We start from the raw sequence: 25,031 nt of genomic DNA on the forward strand, positions 1-25,031 counted from the left end.
CGTCTCCATCACCTCATATTTCCGCATGATAATGCATGGCCCCGTGTTACAAGGATCTGTGCACGTTTCCTGGAAGCTGAAAATGTCCCAGTTCTTCCATGGCCTGCATACTCACCAGACATGTCACCCATCGAGCATGTATGGGATGCTCTGGATCGACGTGTACGACAGAGTGTTCCAGTTCCCTCTAATATCCAGCAACTTCGCATAGCCATTGGAGAGGAGTGGGACAACATGTGCACTGTATGTCCCTACTTTTACATGTACATGTACAGTGTGCTCCAAAATTGTTGGGACAGCAACACATTTTTTGTGGTTTTGGCTCGGTACTCCAGCAATTTGGATTTGAAATGATACAATGACTGAGGTTAAAGAGAAGACTGTCAGCTTTAATTTGAGGGTATTTTCATCCATATTTGGTTCATCATTTGTAATTACTGCAATTTGTGTACATAGTCACCCCGTTTTAAGGGACCAAAAGTATTGGGACAAATACACTAGCAAAAAGTTAAGTATTTGGTCCCATATTCATAGCACACAATGATTACATCAAGCTTGTGAATCTATACATTGGTTGGATGCATTTGCTGTTGGTTTTGGTTGTGTTTCATATTGTTTTGTGCCCAATAGAAATGAATGGTAAATAATGTATTGTGTCATTTTGGAGTCAGTTTTTTGTAAGTAAGAATAGAATATGTTTTCTAAACACTTCTACATTAATGTGGATGCTACTATGATTACGGATAATCCTGAATGAATCGTGAATGATGATGAGTGACAAAGTTAGATGCACAAATTTATATTTGTGCGTCCGCACTTTAACCTCATAGTCATTGTATCATTTCAAATCCAAAGTGCTGGAGTACAGAGCCTAAACAATCAACAAATGTGTCACTGTCCCAATACTTTTGGAGCTCACTGTAAATTGATCACCCATATCTCTCACACACCACTCATGCACATTCCACATCGCCACATGAAGAAACCTGGCTACAATCAAGGTCATCCTAATGAATATCACCATTGAGAGAAAACCCTGTAGGCAGAAATAGTAAGGAGAACACATTTCCCTGCTCATGAGTAAGACACTGTTCTAACTTAGAACATCTCAAGTTGAAAGCCTCTATGATTGATGAGATCGTAATTTGTGTTCAGGCACAGTAATCATAACTTCTGATGTTTCTAAGTCCACAGGAAAAGCAGCTAAGAGAATCAGCCCATAGAAATGTGCGGCCTAGAAATAGGATGTCTTTGGTCCTCTGCTGCTGAGGCATTTAAGGGCCCTGACTTTGTTGTTTCAATGATTTCTCACACAGAAGCCTCATTATACCGCATACAGAACATGCTTTGGCAAGGCACTGAAATCGCTCTCGCCATCAAAGTGGTCTGGTGCAATCAGCCCCGTTACAGTCAAGAAATCTCCTCCCCCATCATCTCTGGTCCCAGTGCCAACATACACAGAGCAGCTGAACGGTTCATGCGCGAAAAGAGGCAACACAAACCCAACATGATCCCAGTGCGTGCTACACACAAACCCCCCCAGATCCAATGCAGCATTTTTGCAATATATACAAAACCTTATGTCTTATCATGGCAATCCAATAAGGTACACACACACACAAGCACACACACACACGCACGCACACACACACGTGCACACACACACACTGGTTTACTAAAATACTGTAAACTTCCGTATACTGTTATTCTACACTAAAGCCTTAACGCATCCTCAAGGACTGTGCGAACAACAAGCCCGGACTACATTTATACACGCTGAGACAAACAAGCTGACGTAGAACATGCAGTCAGGCTGACAGGCCTCTTGTTTATAGTGAAGACTTGGACAGAGGAGGTGTTTTCTTTAGAGAGTGTATACTGCCGCCAGCCAGCACTCGGGACAGTTGAAGGGAGAAGAGAGGAGTCGGTGGATGACGAGTTCAGATGTTGTGCATAGTTGCTCTCTGAAGCCCGGACATGATTTACACGCTTAGTGAGAGTATCCAACTCAATAGCAAGCAGGCCTGTCACACACATTTTCTATTTACATTTTAGTAAACTAACCGGACGCTCTTATCCAGAGCAACTTATGCACACACACACTCACACAAACAGTACATGTACACACTCACTCACACACGCATACTCAACACTCAAAAACACACACAGGCACGCGCACACACACATTAACATACATATTCCTTGAGGTCAAACAGGTTATGCAAACACCACCACACTATGTAAATCAATGTCCTCTGCCCTGTAGAAGAAAGTTTTTTTTTGTTGAAGCAAATCAATGACGTTTCCTGCCCTACCCCTGCCATCACGTTCAGCTAGCTGCTTTGAGAGACACATTTATTTTATAAAGGAGAATGGAATTCCACTCTCCTCTTCATATTTGGACACGTTATTTAGACAGGAATTTAGAGAGGAAAATAGACAAGTAGGAGAAACAGTGGGAAGAGTGGGTGTGGGGAATGAACCACAGTCTCAGACTGGGTCATATATGTTCCAACAGCTGGGAGTGTTACCACTCGACCACGGCCTCTGCACGAGACAAAACAAACGTTTTTTTTACTCCTCAGGCCTATCCTCTGCCTATGAAATCAAATATCACTCAGAATCTCCTGTGGATCTCAGTGTAGGACCTTGACCCACCAGCTAGTTGTGCAGTCACACCCCTTTCCGTACACCCTGTGCTGAGTCTGTTGGGTCTAGCTCTCTTTGTGGAGTTCTCCATAAATCTCTCTCTATCATGTACACGCACACACACACACACACGCATGCGCGCACAGACACACACTAACAGAGACAAGCATGCACACACAGACACACGCACATGCACGCACACACACATAAACACGCACGTACACGCGCACACACACAGACACACAACCGGCAGCTAAAAGAATGAAACCGGTTGATTAACCTGTTCAAATAGTTCATTAAATCATAGGCTCAGGAATGCTTTTCTGCGGAAATGTTGAACCAGACCTAAAATCAAACTAGCCTTTAAATGATCAGACTCCTCTTTGCTCTATACCTACATGTCAACCCAAGTCTATGCATAAAAGCAAGAAAGTAACTCTGCAGTTTCAAGATATCGTATAGCTGTTATTCTTATTTTCCACATCCCTAAAATATCCCTGGGCTCAAACACTGGGTCATTAATTCCCATGATCAGTGAAAGGCCCCATTGAATAAGGGGCTGGTGGTGTTAAGTGGACCCATATGCCACACAGGGCCTGTTGTATGATATCTTAACCAGAGCCAAAGTGCTGGAGGTACGAGCTGCATGGCTACAGACCTGGAAGGGCACTATCCGACAGGACACTCTCAAAAACAGCCACCCATTTCCTCCATAGGGAGGCTCTCAACCTGCCAAACCCAAAAGTACCGCTGTGTGTGTTCTGATCTGGAACCAAACAATTAGGTTTTAATACACCCACCCAGAGGGAAGAAATGTGTTTCTTATTCTGGCATCGATCAGAATTCTAGGGTTAAAGTTCAGATTGCTGGAAGTACATTATAGATCTCAGGTATTTTTAGGGATGGATGGCTTTAACTGTGAGAAGGAAGTTATGTTACGTAGTATGTGCGTATCTGTTGGCCCATTCCAGGATACTGAACATGTCTAGTACATGGAGCTAGGCACATGAGGCAGACAGAAACTCACATCACCATATGGTCCACAGCGGTCGTCAATGAGAAGAGGCGAGGAAGAGTGCTACACCTTAGAGGACTAAAGCAGGTTAACACACGTGAGAGAGTTAGTCTAGTCTATAGCTATTGCTAATCCTACTCCTTGACCTTGGGAATTTTCACAGAACTTTTTAAACCCTTTTAACATTCAACACCGTACCCCAACAAGCAATATTTCCCCGATCCAAATGTCTCCAACAGTCACTCCCGGTCCAGACACACCCACAGCCCACTCAGCCCTCTTCCTACACCCCAAACCACCGGAGCTGTTTTCATATTTCTCCTTCTTTGTACCCCACCACAGTCTTTTCTCACTCACACCAGCGAACTTCACAATGTGGATGTCAGCCTGTTAAAACTGACCAAAGTAATTTCCGCCAGGGGGACTGAAACGGAGCCATTCTATGCATTTCTAATGTTCTTTTTTTTCATGCTATGAACTCTTACTGTATGCATAGTTTGTAATGGCAGGTGTAAATCCAGGCCTGGCGGGTTTCCTCATTCCTGTCAGTCGGGCTGTAATCATATATAATAAGCATGTCTGTGAATAAATCCTTTAGCATCAGCCCCAGCTACGGAAGTGTGACCGGGTGTTGCTGTTGTGATACAGTGTGCGGAGGAAGTGTGGTAATCCTGTTAGAGCAGACATTCTGATCCTCTGTAATTTCACTTGTCTCTGTTCATCCTTCCCCTCCCTCTCCTGGTCGCAATGCCCTAAAGGGTTAAACACATCACACAGAAGAAACTGAGCTACATGTTGTATGTGAATGGAGTTCATATTTTTCACTCAAATACAGGCGATGTATGGTAAGTGTATTTATTCATCAGAGTCTGTCATTATAATGCCATGATGGGACAAACAGACTGTTATCAAAAACCTGGCAACTTAAGCTTAAACTACTTTTTTTGTTATTGCAGGAAATGATCTATCAACAAAGGCTTCAGGCTGCGATACATTTAAGCCAGGATTGTGGCCATTACATAAGCATTATTCACGGGTAATTAAATGGAAAGTTTGAACCGATTTCGAGACAGACACACATTATTTACCTCTCAATCCTAGAAAATACGAATGAGCGAGGAAAAACAATGAAAGATATCCGTAGGTGAATGTACCAGCTTTTACAAAGGTATTTACTCAGGTATGAGGCCTGTGCAGTGTTATGTAGAAGGAGTGACCATGTCATGTACAGTATGTTATTCAACCAGGAACATCCATTTAACTGAAGATCACAAGGTTAGAGAGCCTGATGACATATTGATGCTTAAAAGATGACCTTTGGCCTTAGCTTGTTTGTTTATTTTTATTTTATTTTTTTATATCGGTACACATCAACCCAGCCTCTGCCCAGCTCCATGCCCCCAAGACCTATGTTGTACATGCACCGCCCCATCCAAAACTTCAAGTCTTCCTCTCTATTTTTCAGCTCCCTCTATCTCTCTTTCTTCAAACCACACACAACAAGGGATCCCTGCCACCAGTGCTTTATCACCAGATGTGTACAACTTCCTGTAGGTCAATTCCAGCACCGTGATCAGCTCCTTCCCCCCCTCTATAACCAACATGTTGATTTGGTCGGTGGAGGTGGTTGCCAAATTATTCCTCCCTCTGACAGCTGGCTAGCTGCCCAACCTGCAACACAGTTACTCCCAGCTCCCGGTCCTATTGGAGACGACGACAGCTGTTAGTCGCCTGGATAAATCATTCAGACTCTGGGTGGAAACCTCCTGACAGTGTGGAGTGCCGGGACGCTCAGCCATTATCAAACTACTACATTTCGGGAAGGATTTAGCTGGAAAGTCTGATTGATACATTATTGTTCTATTGAGGGGAAAAAGGGAGTAATGGGTTTCCATTTGGCCTTCTATGGGCTACACTCACTGGGCATGCAGAGCTGATTTGGCTGCAGGGTTAAACCTGGGCTTCAGCAGTGCAGGTTTCACTTCTTAAAGTGCAGGTTTCGCTTCTTGGCCTTTTGCTCTTCCAGCCTGTAGTTGTACACTTTGGAATTTCACTCGACACCGTAAACCAACTACTCAGTTAGGAAAAATTATAAATTTTACAGCACCCAGCCCAATGAACAATGATATACTCCAACCCAGAGTGTTGTGACCTGGAGGGAAGTTGCCTGCCTCACCATCCATTGGTATAAGAAGAGGTCTATCTTAACAATTAACTACGCACAATCATTCATCTTTGACAGTTTCTCTAATAAAATAACCGTGCGTAAATAGAATTTATCCACTGATGTAAGCCAGGTAGATTAATTGTTCAGCAGTTTTATGGGTTGGGGGTAGAAGCTGTTATGGAGCCTTTTGGACCTAGACATGGCGCTCAGGTACCGCTTGCCGTGCGGTAGCAGAGAGAACAGTCTATGACTTGAAAAATGTTTGGGTGTTCCTCTGACACTGCCTAGTATATATGTCCTGGACGGCAGGAAGCTTGGCCCCAGTGATGTACTGCGCTGTACGCACAACCATCTATAGCGCCTTAAGGTCGGATGCCGAGCAGTTGCCATATCAGGCGGTGATGCAACCAGTCAGGATGCTCTCGATGGTGCAGCTGTAGAACCTTTTGAGGATCTGGGGACCAATGCCAAATCTTTTCAGTCTCCTGAGGGGAAAAAGGCATTGTAGTGCCCTCTTCACGACTTTCTTGGTGTGTTTGGACCATGATAGTTTGTTGGTGATGTGGACACCAAGGAAATCTGTCGATGAGAACGGGGGCGTGTTCGGCCCTCCTTTCCCAGTAGGCAGGCAGCAGAGCTCTGTAGCGCTGACTCAGGGCCAAGGAGGACAAAGTGCCAGCCAGGCCTGCAGTCAGTCACAGTGAATCAGCAGCAGACTCTTGACTGTTTGATCTGTGAGTCAGCGCAAAGCTAAGTGCCAGCCAGCCGCACTGTTGTTCAGCTGGCCTTCAATTACTCTAGCTGAGCTCTCTCTCTCTCTCCTCTCGCACTCTGTCGGTGTGTCTCTGTGTCTCTCCATGTCTTCATACACACACGCACGGATCGAGGTCCAGATCGAACAGCTTCACATGCACATCCACAGCCCATATAATCTTTCCTTATCTCAATTTTAGGGAAAAGCAAAATGCTACAGTTGAACAGGCACCAGCAAGTAGAAACAGAAGGACAACAGCCTCATTGCAGAGACAATATGAGTGCTGACACACAAAAGCCGAATCTGGTTTCATATTCTAGCACATTTTAAACCTCTCTTGATGTCTTGTTAAATGTGATTGTAAAACTAATTGGACAAATATGGGACAGTAAAGACTTACTCTAGAGGCAAGTACTATAAACATAAAAAGATGTACAGTATGGAATAGGCCTGTGCTATTAAATCAGATGATAAAGCTATGAAATGATTTAGGAACATGTAAATGGCGCGTGATTCAGTGTGTAAAGTGGAAGTGACCACTTCCCTAATCCTGCAACACTAGTCTCTGTAGACAGACGGGTTTCCTCCTACGAACAAACCATTATTCTGGTTTAGGGTGTGGATTTCCGAGACTACTGCAACACCACAGTTACTTAACGGGTAATGAACATTGACACCATATGTAGCCTATGTGCCATACTGCCTAATCCTGTATAACACTGTGAATGCAGTTTTTTTTACCTTGATTTCTTACCAGAAACAGTGAACATTTAATGGAAAACGGACAGGGGAGCGGGAGCAGGCATGACAATTCCAGTCAATTCAGGAAGTACTGGAATTTAAATGGAATTCCTCCCAACCCTGTTAATTTTATATACACTGCTCAAAAAAATAAAGGGAACACTTAAACAACACAATGTAACTCCAAGTCAATCACACTTCTGTGAAATCAAACTGTCTACTTAGGAAGCAACACTGATTGACAATACATTTCACATGCTGTTGTGCAAATGGAATAGACAAAAGGTGGAAATGATAGGCAATTAGCAAGACATTGCACATTTGTGGCCTGCTGGAGGTCATTTTGCAGGGCGCTGGCAGTGCACCTCCTTGCACAAAGGCGGAGGTAGCGGTCCTGCTGCTGGGTTGTTGCCCTCCTACGGCCTCCTCCACGTCTCCTGATGTACTGGCCTGTCTCCTGGTAGCGCCTCCATGCTCTGGACACTACGCTGACAGACACAACAAACCTTTTTGCCACAGCTCGCATTGATGTGCCATCCAGGATGAACTGCACTACCTGAGCCACTTGTGTGGGTTGTAGACTCCGTCTCATGCTACCACTAGAGTGAGAGCACCGCCAGCATTCAAAAGTGACCAAAACATCAGCCAGGAAGCATAGGAACTGAGAAGTGGTCTGTGGTCACCACCTGCAGAATCACTCCTTTTTTGGGGGTGTCTTGCTAATTGCCTATAATTTCCACCTTTTGTCTATTCCATTTGCACAACAGCATGTGCAATTTATTGTCAATCAGTGTTGCTTCCTAAGTGGACAGTTTGATTTCACAGAAGTGTGATTGACTTGGAGTTACGTTGTGTTGTTTAAGTGTTCCCTTTATTTTTTTGAGCAGTGTATTTACCACTTGGGTCCTGTTTCAGTAATAATGAAATCAGACCTTCTTGTTGAGTATCTGATAATCTACCATGTTTATAGGAGTGGTTAAAACATGCTAATAATGTCCTCTGAGTACATAAAAAAAGGTTTGATATACTGCAACTGGTATGTATAGCTGTTAATTTGACATTATTAATTGAAGAAAAAAAATCCTTACAATTAACTAGGGTTACTGGAAATGGAGGAAACTGAAACGAAAACATACTTTGCTTCCTCTTTCAAAATATTGTATGGTGAATCATGGGTAACAAGTTTCAGTAAATTATTTTTGGTAGCATTTCTATGTTGAAAATTGAAAACTAATTTGTTGCATTTCCCCCCATATTTCACCCAGTTCACTTTATTTTTATAATATAGTACACTTTATCTTTATTAAATAAGTTCCTCCATTTCTTTCAGTTTTTTCTCTAACATGTTCTGTGCCTCTATAGTACAGTTTTTATTGCTATCTATCTGTACTGTAAATCCCTCTATTTCCTTTGGTAATATGAACTATTTTGACCTAAATTGCTTTTGTTTTAAAGATGAGTATTGAATTGCATGGCCTGTAAAGGCACATTTAAAAGTGTCTCATACAATAAGGGGATCTGCTGTCATAAGTTGTCATCCAATAGGCATTGATAAAATGTTTCTTACCCCCTATTGAACAACACACTCTCACACACATAGCCTTGCCTTCACTCCTTATCAACAACACGTGTGTGTGTGTACTCAAGGTTGGCCATAAACCTATATGGCTATTCAAGATTTCATGGCTCATCATTTTTAAACGTGCTCCTACTGTAGTTGCATTATCTTATCCAAGCAATAAAATAGTATTGTTGTTAATTCATGTAGCCCAACTTCATTCCTCACTGTAGGTAGACTGATCCGTTTGCGCTCGTGCTCATCGTTCTGTGTTGTCACTGGGAGAGCTGTCAATGTGCCCAAGAGAGCATTCACCGGCGCATCCACTTGTTGACTTGGGTTCACAACAGAGTTCAGGGTTACTGTACGCTATTTAAAGAAGGAGACAACATGGCACACGGTTTAGTCAAACGGGAATCGGTCGAGAGTGAGATGCATAAATCCGAAGACCAAAGTAAAATATTTGTTTACACGAAGAAGAGGGGGTATGACGTTACACGTAACCCCTACCTGAACAAGGTAACAAAAACAAGTGCTTTTTGTGTTTACTTTGTACGTTTCTTTTCTAAACGAAGTGTTAGCTTTAGCCTACATGGTTAGGAGTATCCGCTTCAGAGTAGGCTATATTTAGATTTAAAGGAGCCCAGGAGCGGGTTACATGAGGATGTTCCACTCTCGCCTTTGCGTTTTTTTTTTCAGTAGCCCTTAGCTACAAGAAATGACGCGAAAGCCCATCCTCCCCGCCTAATACCTATTACACAAATTCAGCTTTTCAAATATTAAATGACAGCCAGCCCACTGTCAGGCTTCTGTGGATGATTGAGACGTGTGCAATTAAGATTAACGCGCTAACAATATATTATTTTCATTTGGTTAGTGGAATAACTAAAGTCGGTCAGCTGCTAACCTGCTGCTTGTCAGACTTCGAAAACTCTTCCAGTTTTTGTCACAGGCTGCCACTTTAGGAATATGTTTTCAAAATAGCACAGATGGGCTGGCAAAACGGTTTAACGAAATTAGCCAACATGTTAGGAGGTAGCTTTGCTAGGCTGCAAAGCATAGTCATTGTGTCAGTCTGAGTTTGGTAACCTTGGGAGCTTTCGAGTGTTTTCTTGGTCGGACGAGCCCCGCCTCCCCTACAGATTAGCGGTCACAGGCTAGTGAGGCTACATGTTGTTGGTCAATGTGGGGGAGAGTGACAGCTTACTATCCCTGTCCATGGTCCTGATCAGGTCATCACGATTACAAATCGTATTATATATTACACGTTTGCAGAACTTACTATATGTTACAAATTCTATCTAGCTGGATAATGTTAGCTAGGCTAGGGGTTAGTTTAGGAGTTAGGTTAAAGCGGAAGGGTTAGTTAAAAGGGTTAAGGGAAGGGCTAGCTAACATGCTAAGTAGTTGCCAAGTAGCTAAAAAGTGGTAAGTAGTTGAACAGTTGCTAATTAGCTAAAATGCTAAAGGTTGGCCGCGATGGGATTTGAACTCACAACCTTTGGGTTGCTAGACGTTGGCGTTATACGGCAGACCAACCACCCAACTTTCATCATAGCCTTAGTTAACCATCGGTCTTATGTAACCATACCAAACATAACATACAGTATCATACTAAATTGAGTGTCCTGAATATACATTCACTATGTTACTTCTAGTCTATGAGACCAGGCTGATTTGGGCTTACAGTATTTTGCCTTTGATGGTGTAAAAGAGAAGAACAAGGACTTGTAGGCCACTTGTTGGCTTTAGTTGAGTACTTGCCTTTCAACTGCTAATTAGGACACTGATCTTGTATTTAAGCTAACACAATACATGTAAATATTAGAGTGTTATTTCATTTCAATAGGTTACATTTTAGGAATTAGGTAAGAGAAAATTGAATGACCCTGCTATATTCCCCACCCTTGGTCTCGAATGTCTTCTCTGATTGCCTTGAAGCACGGCATGACCCCATTCAGCAGCGGAAGTCTTTGGGTGAAAGCTCTCCCTTATCTGATAAAGAGTGGCATTTACTAGTGTTGAAATGGCTGTCAGGGTCCTTGTCCCTACCTAGCTGCTGATAAGTCAGTCAGTACAGTTCAAACATCCTGTTTCCTGGAGGAGGGCCCAAGGCCCCACTGCTTACACTGAGCCCAGTTTGTCAGGAAGGTTAATGAGTCCACTCCTCTAAGACCAGCTCTCACACAAGGAGTGCATGCACAGGTGTTTGTGAGCGTGCATGCATGTGTGTGTGTGTAATATGATGGAAAATACGGTCACGTTTTTCAATTCATGTGCCCTACCACATTATGGTTTTGAGTGACGTCTTTTTTTACACTGTGAATGTGGCTGCCTGCAGTTGGAGTATGGTTAGGCTTTGCGTTGTGTTGTACAATTCCATACCTCAGTTTGTAAATCCAATAAGAAATAGGCTGCCCTTAACAAAACCCATGTCATTTTGGTCACTGGGAGCACTGAATCTACCTCTGATCCCCAATCATTGATAGACTAAAAGCTTTAGCCAGGTTCTTGCTTCTGCTGTTTACTCAAGTTGGTCATGTCAGCTCTGAACCCTGTCTAAATAGTTTGTTTACATCTAGTAAACTGGTTGTTTACATTAAATTAACAATTTTATCCACTTAGTAGACGCTCTTATCCAGAGAGACATACAGGAGCAACTAGGGTTAAGTGCCTTGCTCAAGGCCACATCGATACATCGATCTAGTCGGCTCAGGGATTCAAGCCAGCGACCTTTCAGTTATGCTCTTACCAGCTAGGCTACCTGCCGCACAGCCCAGTTTGCACCCCAGTTATTTGAATGGACCGTCTGTACAAGAGAGCTGTAGAGGTCTTAGAGGCTCCCAGATTGGACAACTAGGCCGTTAGTGTATGGTGAAACTTGATTGGTCTACTGATTTGTGTTTAGTGTACCCCAAATGGTCTTTCATTTGTTATTGGGCCTCTTTGGTAAGAAAATTGGCCCTCCAATGCAAGCTTGAATTTGAAATTGGACAGTGAATTTGACAAGTTGATTGGTCAGACAAACACGGTGAATTTGATTCTGGAATGGCATTGAAGGTTGAAAAGCCAGAAGGAAGGGCTGAGATTTTGATTTGAGTTGCACAACTTCTCAAGCACGCTTCACTAGGTGCAAACCACATTGACACTTGTCAGCACAACAATATTTTATTTGGGTGGTTATATTGGACTTGGTCACATGGACTAGGCTATGAGCTATCTGAGACCCTGGCTGGTCTATCCATTATATTTCTATGCTCATCTCTCTCTGTGTCGGCGTATGAAGAGTGAATGTTACGAGACCCACAGTCCTTCATGTTTTATGGTGAGGCTTTTCATGTTACTTCTATGTCTCCCATCGTAATGAGCTAGCTAGAGCATGTGTTATTGCTTTGTTTTGGAGAAGACTGGGGGTTTATAATGAGATTAATTATGAGACACTTCTTTCAAACTGCTTTCATTTGGGAGTGATTGGAGACTGAGGGCAGCAACCTATTTATTTAACTCTCCTTCTGTAGTAAACGTGCTTCGTTTGGAAAACGTTAAGTTAGGCCTAATTCACCAAAAGACTTGTCAGGACCAAAGTACAGGCTTAATAGTCAGTGTGAGGAAAAAAATTGGCAGGTCTATTTGCATCAGTCAGAGAAGGCTAATTGATAATAACCGAGATTTAAAAGAGGCTATATGAATAGGTTTAGGCTACTTGCTTTTACAGTTTTCCACAATTGTTTACTCACATTTGCTGAATCTTTGGGCCATTTTCCCAAAACTCTAAACACAATACACAGAACTCTACAAACCTCTAGCAAAAGCAAACACTGCATTCAAAACTGTTCTCTTTCCAAAATATTTTTTGTTGCATCAAAATGACACGCCCGTCATATGAATAGATCTGTCTACCAACCAGCAACACACTGATGTGCTCAACACAAAACACTACTATGAATATCCCATCAGTAGATGTATGCCTTTTCAGTGTTACACTGGAGCCGGTTGTAAAATGTTGTTACAGTAATGTATACCTACTCAAATATACATAAACACACACAAATGCAATACAGTAACAAAAGCATTGTCATTTTTTTCCAAAATGCAGTAATTTTGAACATTTGTGTTTTGTACATAACACTTTCCGTACGCAACAGGAGAAAACCAGGAAAAACATACAGTAAGATAAAGGGGTTTTTGTATAAATTTTTTTTTTAAGTGGCTCATTCTTTCAGAATTCTAAACAGAAAAAGACAAAAACACATGCAAAATGTAAGAAAAAAGACATTAGGCTGCATCCTGCCTCCTATTTTGGTCTGACCACAGTACCTCATCTACATCACAAGCGATGTTCTCCCTGGCTAAACAGCGGGGAAAGAATCTTCCGGAGTGACGGATCAGTCACCGCCGAAAGCCCCCACATCAACTTCACCACATGCGTCCTCCATTGCCTGGAGAAGAGGCATGCGTGCGAGGGGAAACTAAAAAAAAAAAACATTACGAATATGGTGGGAGGTATAGAACAATAAATTGTGGGTGGTCAAGGAACCAGTTGTGGACCAGAGCAGCCCGGTGGAAACTCACGTTGTCCCAGATGACAACATACCTGGACTGCTCTGGTCCCACCCCTCTGCTCGGCTGGAATGAGGATCCCGTGTAGTGTGTCCAGGAATGTGATGAGAAGGGCGGCGTTGTAGGGACCAAGGTTGGCATGGTGATGGAGGACTCCTTGCTGGCTAACGGCTGCGCACATGGTGATATTCCCGCCACGCTGTCCGGGGACATTCACAATGGCACGGTGGCCAATAACGTTCCATCCCAGTCACCTTCTTTTGGCTAGGTTGAAGCCAGCCTCATCAATGTAAATATAAATGTGCTGAATTGCAGCGGCATCCAGCTCCAAGACTCTCTGAAACAGACAACAAGATAACATGTGACACACACCTAGAGCAGTCAATATGGGGAGGCACAATACACTGGGTTACAGTACTGTAATGTGTCTATACAGTGCTGATATGATAGTAAATTCACAGTCTAGTATTTACTTGCACATATTCATAGCGCTGTTCTTTAACTCTCTCTTAGTTTCACTCAAATGGCACCCTGTAGACCTGTTTCATCCGGCTTCGGTTGCGCTGTAATACACGGTCCAATGTAGACAAGCCCACCTGGTGAATGTTATTGAATATTGTGTTGTCTGCAGTTATGTGGTTCTGGATTTCTCGTAGTCTAATGGAATTGTTTTCCACCACCATGTTCACAATAGCGGTCTCCTGTTCTGGTGTGAACAGCCAGTGTCTTCCACCATGGCCTGGCCAGCTCTCAGTTCTGCAGAAAATCCACAAATATATGATTGGTTACAGTAAGCTAAAATAATATTTTCTTTCAATATGAAATAACATTACTGTAACATTGGCCAACAATCACTGAGTAGCATAGGCCTACTGATATGTCAGACTGCAGTATACTACAGTATACATACACAATGAGCATACTGTAGTGTAGATGGTAGGTAACTTACCGGTTCTCATTTGTGAATGTACGAATGATAGATGCAACCGTGTAGCGGCTCAGGTTGTGCTGAACTCTCTACCCAGCCTCCCTCATACTCAATCTATGGCTGAGCACATGGTCAACCAATGTGGCCCTGATCTCATCTGAGACAACTGTACTTCCTCGTCCTCCTCTTACTCTCACTCCTTCACCTCCAGCTCTTGCTTCACCATTGACTTCCATTTTCCTCCAAAACAGGAGAGCTCATCTGTGGCCTTTTACAGTGCAAAAGCTCTGATCTCTAAGTGAACAATTCAGCAACTAGTGTTTACACCTGTGAGGAGTGTTGCCAATTTGGTGTTTAGAACTTGGCATTGTGGTTGGCGTTGCTTTCCAATGGGACTAAAGAGATTTTAATGTTGAATGTTGTGTCTAATGTAGGGAACTGTGTGTAGTGTTTTGCAAAAAGTGTGATATAGAATTGAAAACCGAGTGTAAAGCAGGAATTGTGCTTGCAATTTTGCAGACTTGGTGTAGGGATTTGGTACATGAGTTTCAGGTTTTGGTGATTTGCGTTTCAAGATCCAATTTTAGTGTGTAAACAATTGGGAAAAACTGTAAAGAACGTTTCTTTTTATATAAGTAGGGCTAAACCGCCAGCAGTCAATGAAGCATAAGCACTGAGTGCAAAGACACTGAGATTGCCTTCTTGAATGCACCAGCTTTGGTTTGGTGTGAGCTACCTGATACCCTCATAAGTCCGGTCGAAACAGACGTAGGCATACACACTTACACACACAAGCGCACAGGTAAGACTAGCGTTTTCTCCTCTGAGGAGAAAAAGGCTTTTTATGCAGCGGAGTGAACCATTCACTGTCGACCTTGTCCATGAACCAGCAGGAGGAAATTAGAGGAGAAGGTAAGAAATGACTGCTAAATTATGTTCTGCTTCTCAACAACAGGCAGCCTTCTGTGGGCCCAGCAGTGGGACATTGTTGCCCTCTCCTGGGTTCAGCACACCCTGGGGATATTGTGTTTACCTCCCTCACCTGATCCACTTCAGCCTCAGACAGGAGCCAGTGAGAGGGACAACACACTAATTAATGCTGAGGGACAGAGGTTGTCGTCACATTTGCCGACACCACATTTGCAAGAGCCAATTTCGTTTTCATCCCCCTCCACTCACTCTCCCTTCACCTCGTACCCCGCCTTTCTCGCTCAACACTCACTCCGTCTTTCTGAAAAGGTGGAACAGGATATTATAGGTGTGTTTTCTCTGTGCACGCCACGCAATAAAGAAACAAAGTGGGGAGCGAGGCAGAGAAAGGGGGTCTCTGTGGGGAGGAAGAGAGAGCTGGCCGGACTCCACAGACGTCCTCTGTCTCTCTGGGTTGATCAGGTATTAATGAGCAGCCTGTGTGAACCTCAGGCTCCCAGGCCACACTGCAGCCCTCTGACGCTTGCTGGGCCGGCCGGCCTGTCACGAAACGCTGGCATGGAAAACAAGAAGAAGTGAAATATTCCCTCTGAGCATCCTATCAGGGATGGTGTTTTACTTCAAACACCGAGGTGATCCAACAGATGCCCATTCAGTGGGTCTTTGTGTGCTAACTAAGCTAACCCTGTGCTGAGTGTGGTCATGGTATGGATGGACACTTTGCCCTTAGCATTCATTGGCATCAATGAAGACCTTGACCTGGGACAGTCCTGACACATCTGAGGAATGTGGCTCTCCTCAGAAGACTCCTATTAAGCACAGAAGATTTTCTGCTGTTCATCATGGATTGGTATTTAATTTCACTAAAATAGTGTGGAATGGTGCAGAGTTCAGTCTGGCATCAACTTTCAACTCTCCAGAAAATGGAGATCCCTTAATTAAGAAGTAATATGCAGTTTGAGGTTTAAAATAGCTGGAGTTACGTTACGTAACATTTCAGCCCAAAATACAAATTGTGTTGAAGTTCCAGAACAGAAATTGGATGCCCCATTTGTAACCACAGGCTCCACATGACATCGCAGAGGGCCCATCAGACAACAGATGTCCATTAATCTGTGTTCTTGGCTTAGTGAAAACTCTGTGGAACAACACCGTATCTGATTGGACGACGAGGATGTGCTGGAATGCTAACTGGCTGACCCTGGCAATGGTGCTGCGTTATCATAACCCTCTGTCTCTAACAAATGGAAGTCATCCTTAGCCTGAATGATTCTTTGGTTGCTACACTCATTGGTTTTCTCTCCCTATAGTTAGCTTTTTCACAAGCCTTGCATTTTCCTCTCACCGAGTTTAGAATAAATACATTTAGAAACAATCAAACAGGTGGCATCAAATAGCTTTCAAATCTGGAAAGGAAACATTTCTTAAGCTGTATCTTTGGATTTTGGAGCACTCTTTATGGGTTGCTGGTTGGAAGACCAGCCAGTGATTGAGAGGGACTGGTTTTGTGTGACTCCACATTTTTTTCCCCAATGTATTTTATTTAACCTTCATTTAACTAGGCAAGTCAGTTAAGAACAAATTCTTGTTTACAATGACAGCCTACCCCGGCCAAACCCTAACCTAACGACTATTGGCCAATTGTGCGCTGCCCTATTGGATGTGTTCCAGGCTGGGCTGTAATACCTGGACCGAGGTATAACATAATGCTGTCCTAATTGGAAAAAGCCACCACTGGATGCTTGTGGGAGTGTGGGGCCTAGCCCTGACTTGTTCACTTACAGAACGAGCGTGTCTCTCCAAATACTTTTTCATGTTGGGAAACTATTGACGGAAGGTCACACGTTCACAACTCTATGTGGGGGCCTTGTGTAGCCATGGCTGATGTGTATAACGTGTACACTGTCCTCTAAAGACATAGGCCATTCTATTATGAGTAGTACAGAAACTTTATTTTATTTTTTAGGGCTGATGTGAGATGCAGGCGGGTGTTAGCTGGCAATACTCTTTCATGGCACTGTTAAATTGATGAGTGGCTATGGGACAAAGGGTGCTCTGTTCTTGCTCTATCACAGGTCAAATGGTCCTGCCAATCTCCCTCTCTAAACGGCCCCTAGAACTCCCAGGACTGTGTGTGTGATGTCACAGGTATCTCAGGTGTGGCCAGGTGTCTCCAGGTGTGGCGGCGCGACCGCACACATCACCGGCCGCCAGACATTCCACTGATGGACTGGAGTGGAGCGGCCAGACGGGGGAAAGTGCAACCCTGTTCCCCTCTAATAACTCAACCTCGGTGGCACCTGCCAAGCAGCCTCATTTTACCCTGTCTCACACACACACACACACACACATACACGCATACACACAAGATCTCCATCTGCCTGTTCATTCTGGCTTTTTTTTCTCTGGGACAGACCCGTCTAAATCCCCTAACCTGCCGGTTCGTCGAGGCTATGTGTTTTCTCTAAGACCTTTTTCTTTCAGGTCTGGACAATGGACAAGCCATTAGACTGGTCCCAGACACATAGAGGGAGACAGTGATGGACCTATCGCCTGACGATAAAGCATGGCTCAGACCTCCCATCCCCACCCATCTGTTGCTCTTGTCACTCCCTTGTTTCTTCAATACAGCTTTTGTTTGTTGTTTGAAAGGGAACATCTTGGAAAGTCCTGATATCAATATGAGTCTGGAGCTGGAGAACCAAGAGAATAACCAAAAGGCCACGGGACAACCATTTCAGTGTCTCCCTTTCATATGTTTCATGTTCACAACACACAATGTCCATTGATGGTGAACTTATGCCATGCATCCTCTTCGAACTGGAATCCCATTCACACTGGCTATCCCAAGGCTATACTCCAGCATGGCGTAGGCCTAGAGACGGCTGTCATTAAAACATGGCCAAAGCATTTCAATTCGGATGATTGTACAACTGGAAATAAATCAGCCCACCTGATTTATTCAGTGTTGTGTTGTTATTTTGAGATAGCAGGTCAACAAGGATTTACTTAATACTGGGAACAGAACAGAAGCCAAATTGTTTAGGGATTTTGCAGGGAATTTAGACTGAGAAGATCAATTCAGTAGCTAACAGACTCAGACAGGTAAGTTTCGTCCTCATATCTGGCCTACCTTAAAACATTTCTGTAGCCTACTTTATGCTTAAAGGCTATACAGAAATGTTACATCTCGGGGAGCTCCTGAGCCAAAAGGTGTATACTAAAATGGACAGACATATTACTCAGAAATGACCTCATGACCCTTGATGTACAGCTTCTTTAATATGGATTTAGCTGCATTCTGGGTGTAGGCTCGGTTCAGCTGTCACAAGGGGAAACCATGTTGAATGTGACAGAAGGATTTTAATGCCTTGTGACAGCGCTGCTTGTTTGCATAAATACTTGCGCTTAGCGCTGTCCATCAGTCGTGCCATATCAACCCAGACTGTTTTTGGAACTAGACTAATGTGTGCTGAAGAGGTACTGGCCTGAACTATGCGAATGTTTAGCCCAAGGCTTCAGAGTTGCCAATTTGATTAGAGACTTGGACTCTTGCCCTGAAAGACTGTAGCTCCCGAAGGACCCCCATACACAGAGCATGAAAAGTCACGAGAAGACCGCGGCGGAAGGCTGCATTTGAAAAGTCTTACATCCCACACCCCGGCCGTCCCCTCTTTAGTCAACACCATCTCTATTTTCAAAGCTGTTTAACCAGCAAGTGTCCATACATTCACAAGGTGACACCTCACTGATTTTCAGAGCCCTGCGGTTCACATATTTGCTCCAAAGGATGACTTTGAGAAGCTCCTCTCAGTCAAAAGAGAATGGGTGCCCAGATGGGTGGAGTTTTCAGGATGAGGATGACTTAATGGAAGCGAAGATAATCTAAATAGGCTTTAATGTTGTGCTGACTAATGGTGGTTTTGGAACAGCGCTGGGCTGTGGTATGCCATATGGACGTGTCTCTGATGGTTGTATACTCTGCATGTTGTTCGTGTCCTGTGGGACGCTGTGTGGGGCTGATTGCTGGTCACGGTCACGCTGTCATCCGGTCTCAAGAACGTCTCAGTCTTCCAAGGTGACGCCACGTCCAAGCAGGCTTAAACACAATAGCAGTAAGCAACTGACAACGAAGCCAATTTAGAAATGAGATGTACTCGTCAGACTGTCAACAGAGGTTCTGGATAATGTGAAGCTCTTCAGCATGGTGCTGTTGAAGATTGACAGCTTAACGATCGAAACTAAACTAAGGCTGGCCTTTAATCCTGAGAGCAAAATTGTGTGTCAAGTCAAATTTGCCTGTTTAATTTAGACATGAGTCAGTTGTGACGTATGTTGGGAAAGTTTCATAAATAGCCTTTCCAGAAGACCCTGTGAGTCTATCTACTGGCCCTGAACATGTCTGTCCCCCCCCCCCCCCCCCTGGTGTCCTTGTCTCTCTACTTCTCTGCACATCTCTCATAGACTACTATACTGTGTCACACCACCGACTTTCCTCCGCATTTCTCAGTTAAAGTAGGAAATGCCTCCATGTTTTCTCTCACCACTTACCCTACTTATTCCTCATTATCTCTCCTGCTGAGTTATTATTACTAGCTGCAAATGTTTAGGTCCTGATGACAACCGCTCTCTAAGCAAAGCTGGCATATTAACGTGTTTTCTGCCCGTGATTCCACCTAATGACCCAATTTGTCTTGGTAAGCGGGTGTTTAGAAATGTTGTAGCAGTCGTAAGGCCAGGAATCAGTGGAAGGAAGGAAGGCGGGTTGAAGTTCTCAAAATGTAGATCTATTTACAAGTCTTGGTGATCCAACAGTGATGCTGCCATATCAAATGAGTAGATTTACAAAATATACATGGGCAACAGCCCTACAGAAATAGCCTCTGTATTAGGCTTAACCTGTCCTATCGGAACAGACACAGCCAGAAGAGGACTGGCCACCCCTCATAGCCTGGTTCCTCTCTAGGTTTCTTCCTAGGTTTTGGCCTTTCTAGGGAGTTTTTCCTAGCCACCGTGCTTCTTCACCTGCATTCTAGCTGTTTGGGGTTTTAGGCTGGGTCTCTGTACAGCACTTCGAGATATTAGCTGATGTACGAAGGGCTATATAAAATAAACTTGATTGATTGATTGATAGTGGGCAAGACTACACAGCCTCCCTTTGAGAAACCAAATCATTAGTGTCTAGTTTCAGAAACAGAAGCCTCACAAGTTACGACACCTGGGAGACTGGCCTTCTAGGCAAAGTTGCAAAGAAAAAGCCATGTCCAATAAAAATCAAATATTAAGGTGGGCAAAAGAACACAGACAGTGGACAGAGGAACTCTGCCTAGAAGGCCAGCATCCCGGAGTCACCTCTTCACTGTTGACGTTGAGACTGATGTTTTGCGGGTACTATTTAATGAAGCTGCCAGTTGAGGACTTGTGAGGCGTCTGTTTCTCAAATAAGACACTCTCTTGCTCAGTTTTGCACCGGGGCCTCCCACTGCTCTTTCTATTCTGGTTAGGGCCAGTTTGTGCTGTTCTGTGAAGGGAGTAGGACACAGTGTTGTACGAGATCTTCAGTTTGTTGTCAATTTCTCGCATGGAGTAGCCTCCATTTCTCAGAACAAGAATACGAGACGAGTTTCAGAAGAAAGTTCTTAGTTTCTGGCCATTTTGATCCTGTAATCGAACCCACAAATGCTGATGCTCCAGATACTCAACTTGCCTAAAGAAGGTCAGTTTTATTTTACTAGACAAAAAATGTGCTTTTCTTTCAAAAACAAGGACATTTCTAAGTGACCCCAAACTTTTGAATAGTAGTGTGTATATGTAACAGTATTGCTAACGTACTTCTCCTCGAACCAGGGACACACACACATCGACAACAGCCACCCTCGAAGCATCGTTACCCATCTCTTTACAAAAGCCTTGCAGAGCACGGGGAACAACTACTTTAAGGTCTCAGAGCGAGTGACGTCACCGATTGAAACGCTATTAGCGCGCACCATCGCTAACTAGCTAGCCATTTCACATCGGTTACATATATATAGTAGGGAATTGATAAACATTTATTAATCAAATGGCAAACAATTTACACAATAAATGTGCACACTTTTGAAAGGCTTTGTTTAATTTATGAAAAAAGATTTGAGTTAATATTATCGCTGTTCAAATAATAAGTAATTGTTCTGCACTTGCGTATTTCTTTTCTTTAGCAACATTCATATTGAGCCTTCTTAGCCAAACACAAATCACTGTTTGTGATTCCATCTAGACACAAATGCCCTAGAGCACACACCATACTATACACACTGTACCTTGGCCTAAACATCAGCGCCACCGGTAACTTCCACAAAGCTGTGAACGATCTGAGAGACAAGAAGGGAATTCTATGCCATCAAACGGAACATCAATTTCGACAGACCAATTAGGATCTGGCAAAAAATCCTTGAATCAGTTATAGAACACATTGCCCTTTATGGTTGTGAGGTCTGGGGTCCGCTCACTAACCAAGAATTCACAAAATGGGACAAACACCAAATTATGTGGATATATTGAAGCAACATCTCAAGACATCAGTCAGGAAGTTAAAGCTTGGTCGCAAATGGGTCTTCCAAATGGACAATGACCCCAAGCATACTTCCAAAGTTGTGGCAAAATGGCTTAAGGACAACAAAGTCAAGGTATTGGAGTGGCCATCACAAAGCCCTGACCTCAATCCCATAGACAATTTGTGGGCAGAACTGAAAAAGCGTGTGTGAGCAAGGAGGCCTACAAACCTTACTCAGTTACACCAGCTCTGTCAGGAGGAATGGGCCAAAATTCACCCAATTTACTGTGGGAAGCTTGTGGAAGGCTACCCGAAATGTTTGACCCAAGTTAACCTCTCTTGGGTACGTGAGACGTTAGCGTCCCACCTCTTCAACAGCCAGTGAAACTGCTGGGCGCCAAATTCAAATACAGAAATACTCATTATAAAAATTCAGAAAACAAAACATATTTTGCATAGGTTTAAAGATTAACTTCTTGTGAGTCCAACCACGGTGTCAGATTTAAAAAAACACTTTACGGCGAAAGCATACCTTACGATTATTTGAGAACATAGCCCAGCAGACAAATCATTACAAACAGTAACCAGCCAAGTAGAAGAGTTACACAAGTCCGAAATAGAGATAAAATTAATCCCTTACCTTTGATCTTCATATGGTTGCACTCAGCAGACATTAATTTACTCAATAAATGTTCCTTTTGTTCGATAAAGTCTCTTTATATCCAAAAACCTCTTTTGTTCGCTCGTTTTCTTCAGTAATCCACAAAAATCCAAATTGTATCCGTAAAGTTCATAGAAACATGTCAAACGATGTTTATATTCAATCCTCAGGTTGCTTTTAGCCTAAATAATCGATCATATTTCAACCGGACAATAATGTCGTCAATATAAAATGTAAACAAGAAAGGCACTCTCTCGGTCACGTGCATGAAAAAGCTCCGTGACACTTTAGGGTCCACTCATTCAGACTGCTCTTACTTCCTCATTTTTCAGAATGCAAGCCTGAAACAATTTCTAAAGACTGTTGACATCTAGTGGAAGGCATAGGAACTGCAATTTGGGTCCTAAGTCAATGGATACTGTAATGGCATTGAATAGAAAACTACATAACCAACAAAAAAAACGACTTCCCGAATGAATTTTTCTCAGATTTTCACCTGCCAAATCAGTTCTGTTATACTCAGACACTATTTTAAAAGTTTTGGAAACTTTTGAGTGTTTTCTATCCAAATCCACCAGTTATATGCATATTATATCTTCTGGGCCCGAGAAACAGGCAGTTTAATTTGGGCATGCTTTTCATCCAAAATTCTGAATGCTGCCCCCTACCCTAGAGAAGTTTTAAGCAATTTAAAGGCAGTGCTACCAAATACTAATTGAGTGTATATAAACTTCTGACCCACTGGGAATGTGATGAAACAAATAAAAGCTGAAATAAATCATTCTCTACTATTATGCTGACATTTCACATTCTTAAAATAAAATGGTGATCCTAACTGTCCTAAAACAAGATATTTTTACAAGGATTAAATGTCAGGAGTTTTGAAAAACTGAGTTTAAATCTATTTTGCTGAGGTGTATGTAAACTTCCGACTTCAACTGTATGTGATATCAACAGAGAAGTATATTTTTGGGGTGATTTAATATTGACTGTCTCTCATCAAGCTGCACACTCAAGAAAAAACGTCAAACTGTAACCAGTGCCTGCAACCTGGTTTGGGTTGTCAGTTAATCTACCAGGGTATTTACAAAAAGCACAGGAATGAAATCATCAACATGTATTGATCACATCTTTACTAATGCTGTAGAAATTTGTTTTAAAGCAGTATCTGAATCCATAGGATGTCGTGATCACAATATAATAGCAATATCTAGGAACACCAAAGTTCCAAAGGCTAGGCCTAATATAGTGTATAAGAGGTCATACAATAAGTTTTGTAGTGATTCATATGTTGATGATTAAAAAAATATTTGCTGGTCTGTGGTGTGTAATGAAGAGCAACCAGACGCTGCACTTGACACATTTATGAAATTGCTTATTCCAGATACTAAGCACCCACCCATTAAGAAAATTACTGTAAAAAATGTTAAAACCCCTTGGATTGATGAGGAATTGAAAAATTGTATGGTTGAGAGGGATGAGGCAAAGGGTATGGCAAATAAGTGTGGCAGCCCAATTGATTGGCAAACATACTGCAAATTAAGAAATCGTGTGACTAAGCTAAATAAAACATTTAAAAATAAACTATACTATGAAACAAAGATAAATGATATATAGAATGATAGTAAAAAGCTTTGGAGCACCTTACATGACATTTTTGGGGAAAAAGCCAACTATGCTCCATCATTCTTTGAATCAGATGGCTCATTCAACACAAAACCCACTGATATTGCCAACTACTTTAATGACAACAAACGCTGACATTACACATCCAAGTATATCTGACCAAATTGTGAAAGACAAGAATTGTACCTCTGAATTCTGAAAAGTCAGTGTGAAAGAGGTGAAAAAAGTTTTGTTGTCAATCAGCAATGACAAGGCACTGACAATCTGGATGCAAAATTACTGAGGATAATAGCGGACGATATTGCCACTACTTTTTGCCACATCTTAAATTTAAGTCTAGTAGAAAGTGTGTGCCCTCCGGCCTGGAGGGAAGCTAAAGTCATTCCGCTACCCAAGAGTAGTAAAGCCCTCTTTACTGGCTCAAATAGCGACAAATCAGCCTGTTACCAACCCTTAGTAAACTTCTGGAAAAAATTGTGTTTGACCAGATACAATGCTATTTCACAGTTAAAAAATTGACCACAGACTTTCAGCACACTTATAGGGAAGGACACTCAACAAGCACGGCACTTACACAAATGATTGGCTGAGAGAAATTTATTATACAATTATTGTGGGGGCTGTTATCGATCAGTCTGCTGCTGGAAAATGTATGTGTTATGGCTTACACCCGCTGCTATAATGTGGATAAATCGTTACTTGTCTAACAGAACACAGAGGGTGTTCTTTAATGGAAGCCTCTCAAACATAATCCAGGTAGAATCAGGAATTCCCCAGGGTAGCTGTTTAGGCCCCTCGCTGTTTTCAATCTTTACTAATGACATGCCACTGGCTTTGAGTAAGGCCAGTGTGTCTATGTATGCGGATGACTCAACACTATACACGTCAGCTACTACAGCGATTGAAATGA

General features: G+C 42.8%; 1 protein-coding gene across 1 annotated transcript in view; it reads left to right on the plus strand.

The window, feature by feature from the left end:
• The first annotated feature begins 9,166 nt into the window (after positions 1–9,166).
• Positions 9,167–25,031, plus strand: part of LOC129837365 (NADP-dependent malic enzyme-like) — a 119,817-nt gene continuing 103,952 nt past the window's right edge. Inside the window, exon 1 of the mRNA XM_055903473.1 lies at positions 9,167–9,403. Within this exon, the coding sequence (XP_055759448.1) occupies positions 9,275–9,403 (129 nt within the window). The 5' untranslated portion in view covers positions 9,167–9,274. The remainder of the gene's footprint in view (positions 9,404–25,031) is intronic.

This window comes from Salvelinus fontinalis, chromosome 38 (assembly GCF_029448725.1).
Source record: "Salvelinus fontinalis isolate EN_2023a chromosome 38, ASM2944872v1, whole genome shotgun sequence".
In the NCBI taxonomy this organism is placed as follows: domain Eukaryota; kingdom Metazoa; phylum Chordata; class Actinopteri; order Salmoniformes; family Salmonidae; genus Salvelinus; species Salvelinus fontinalis.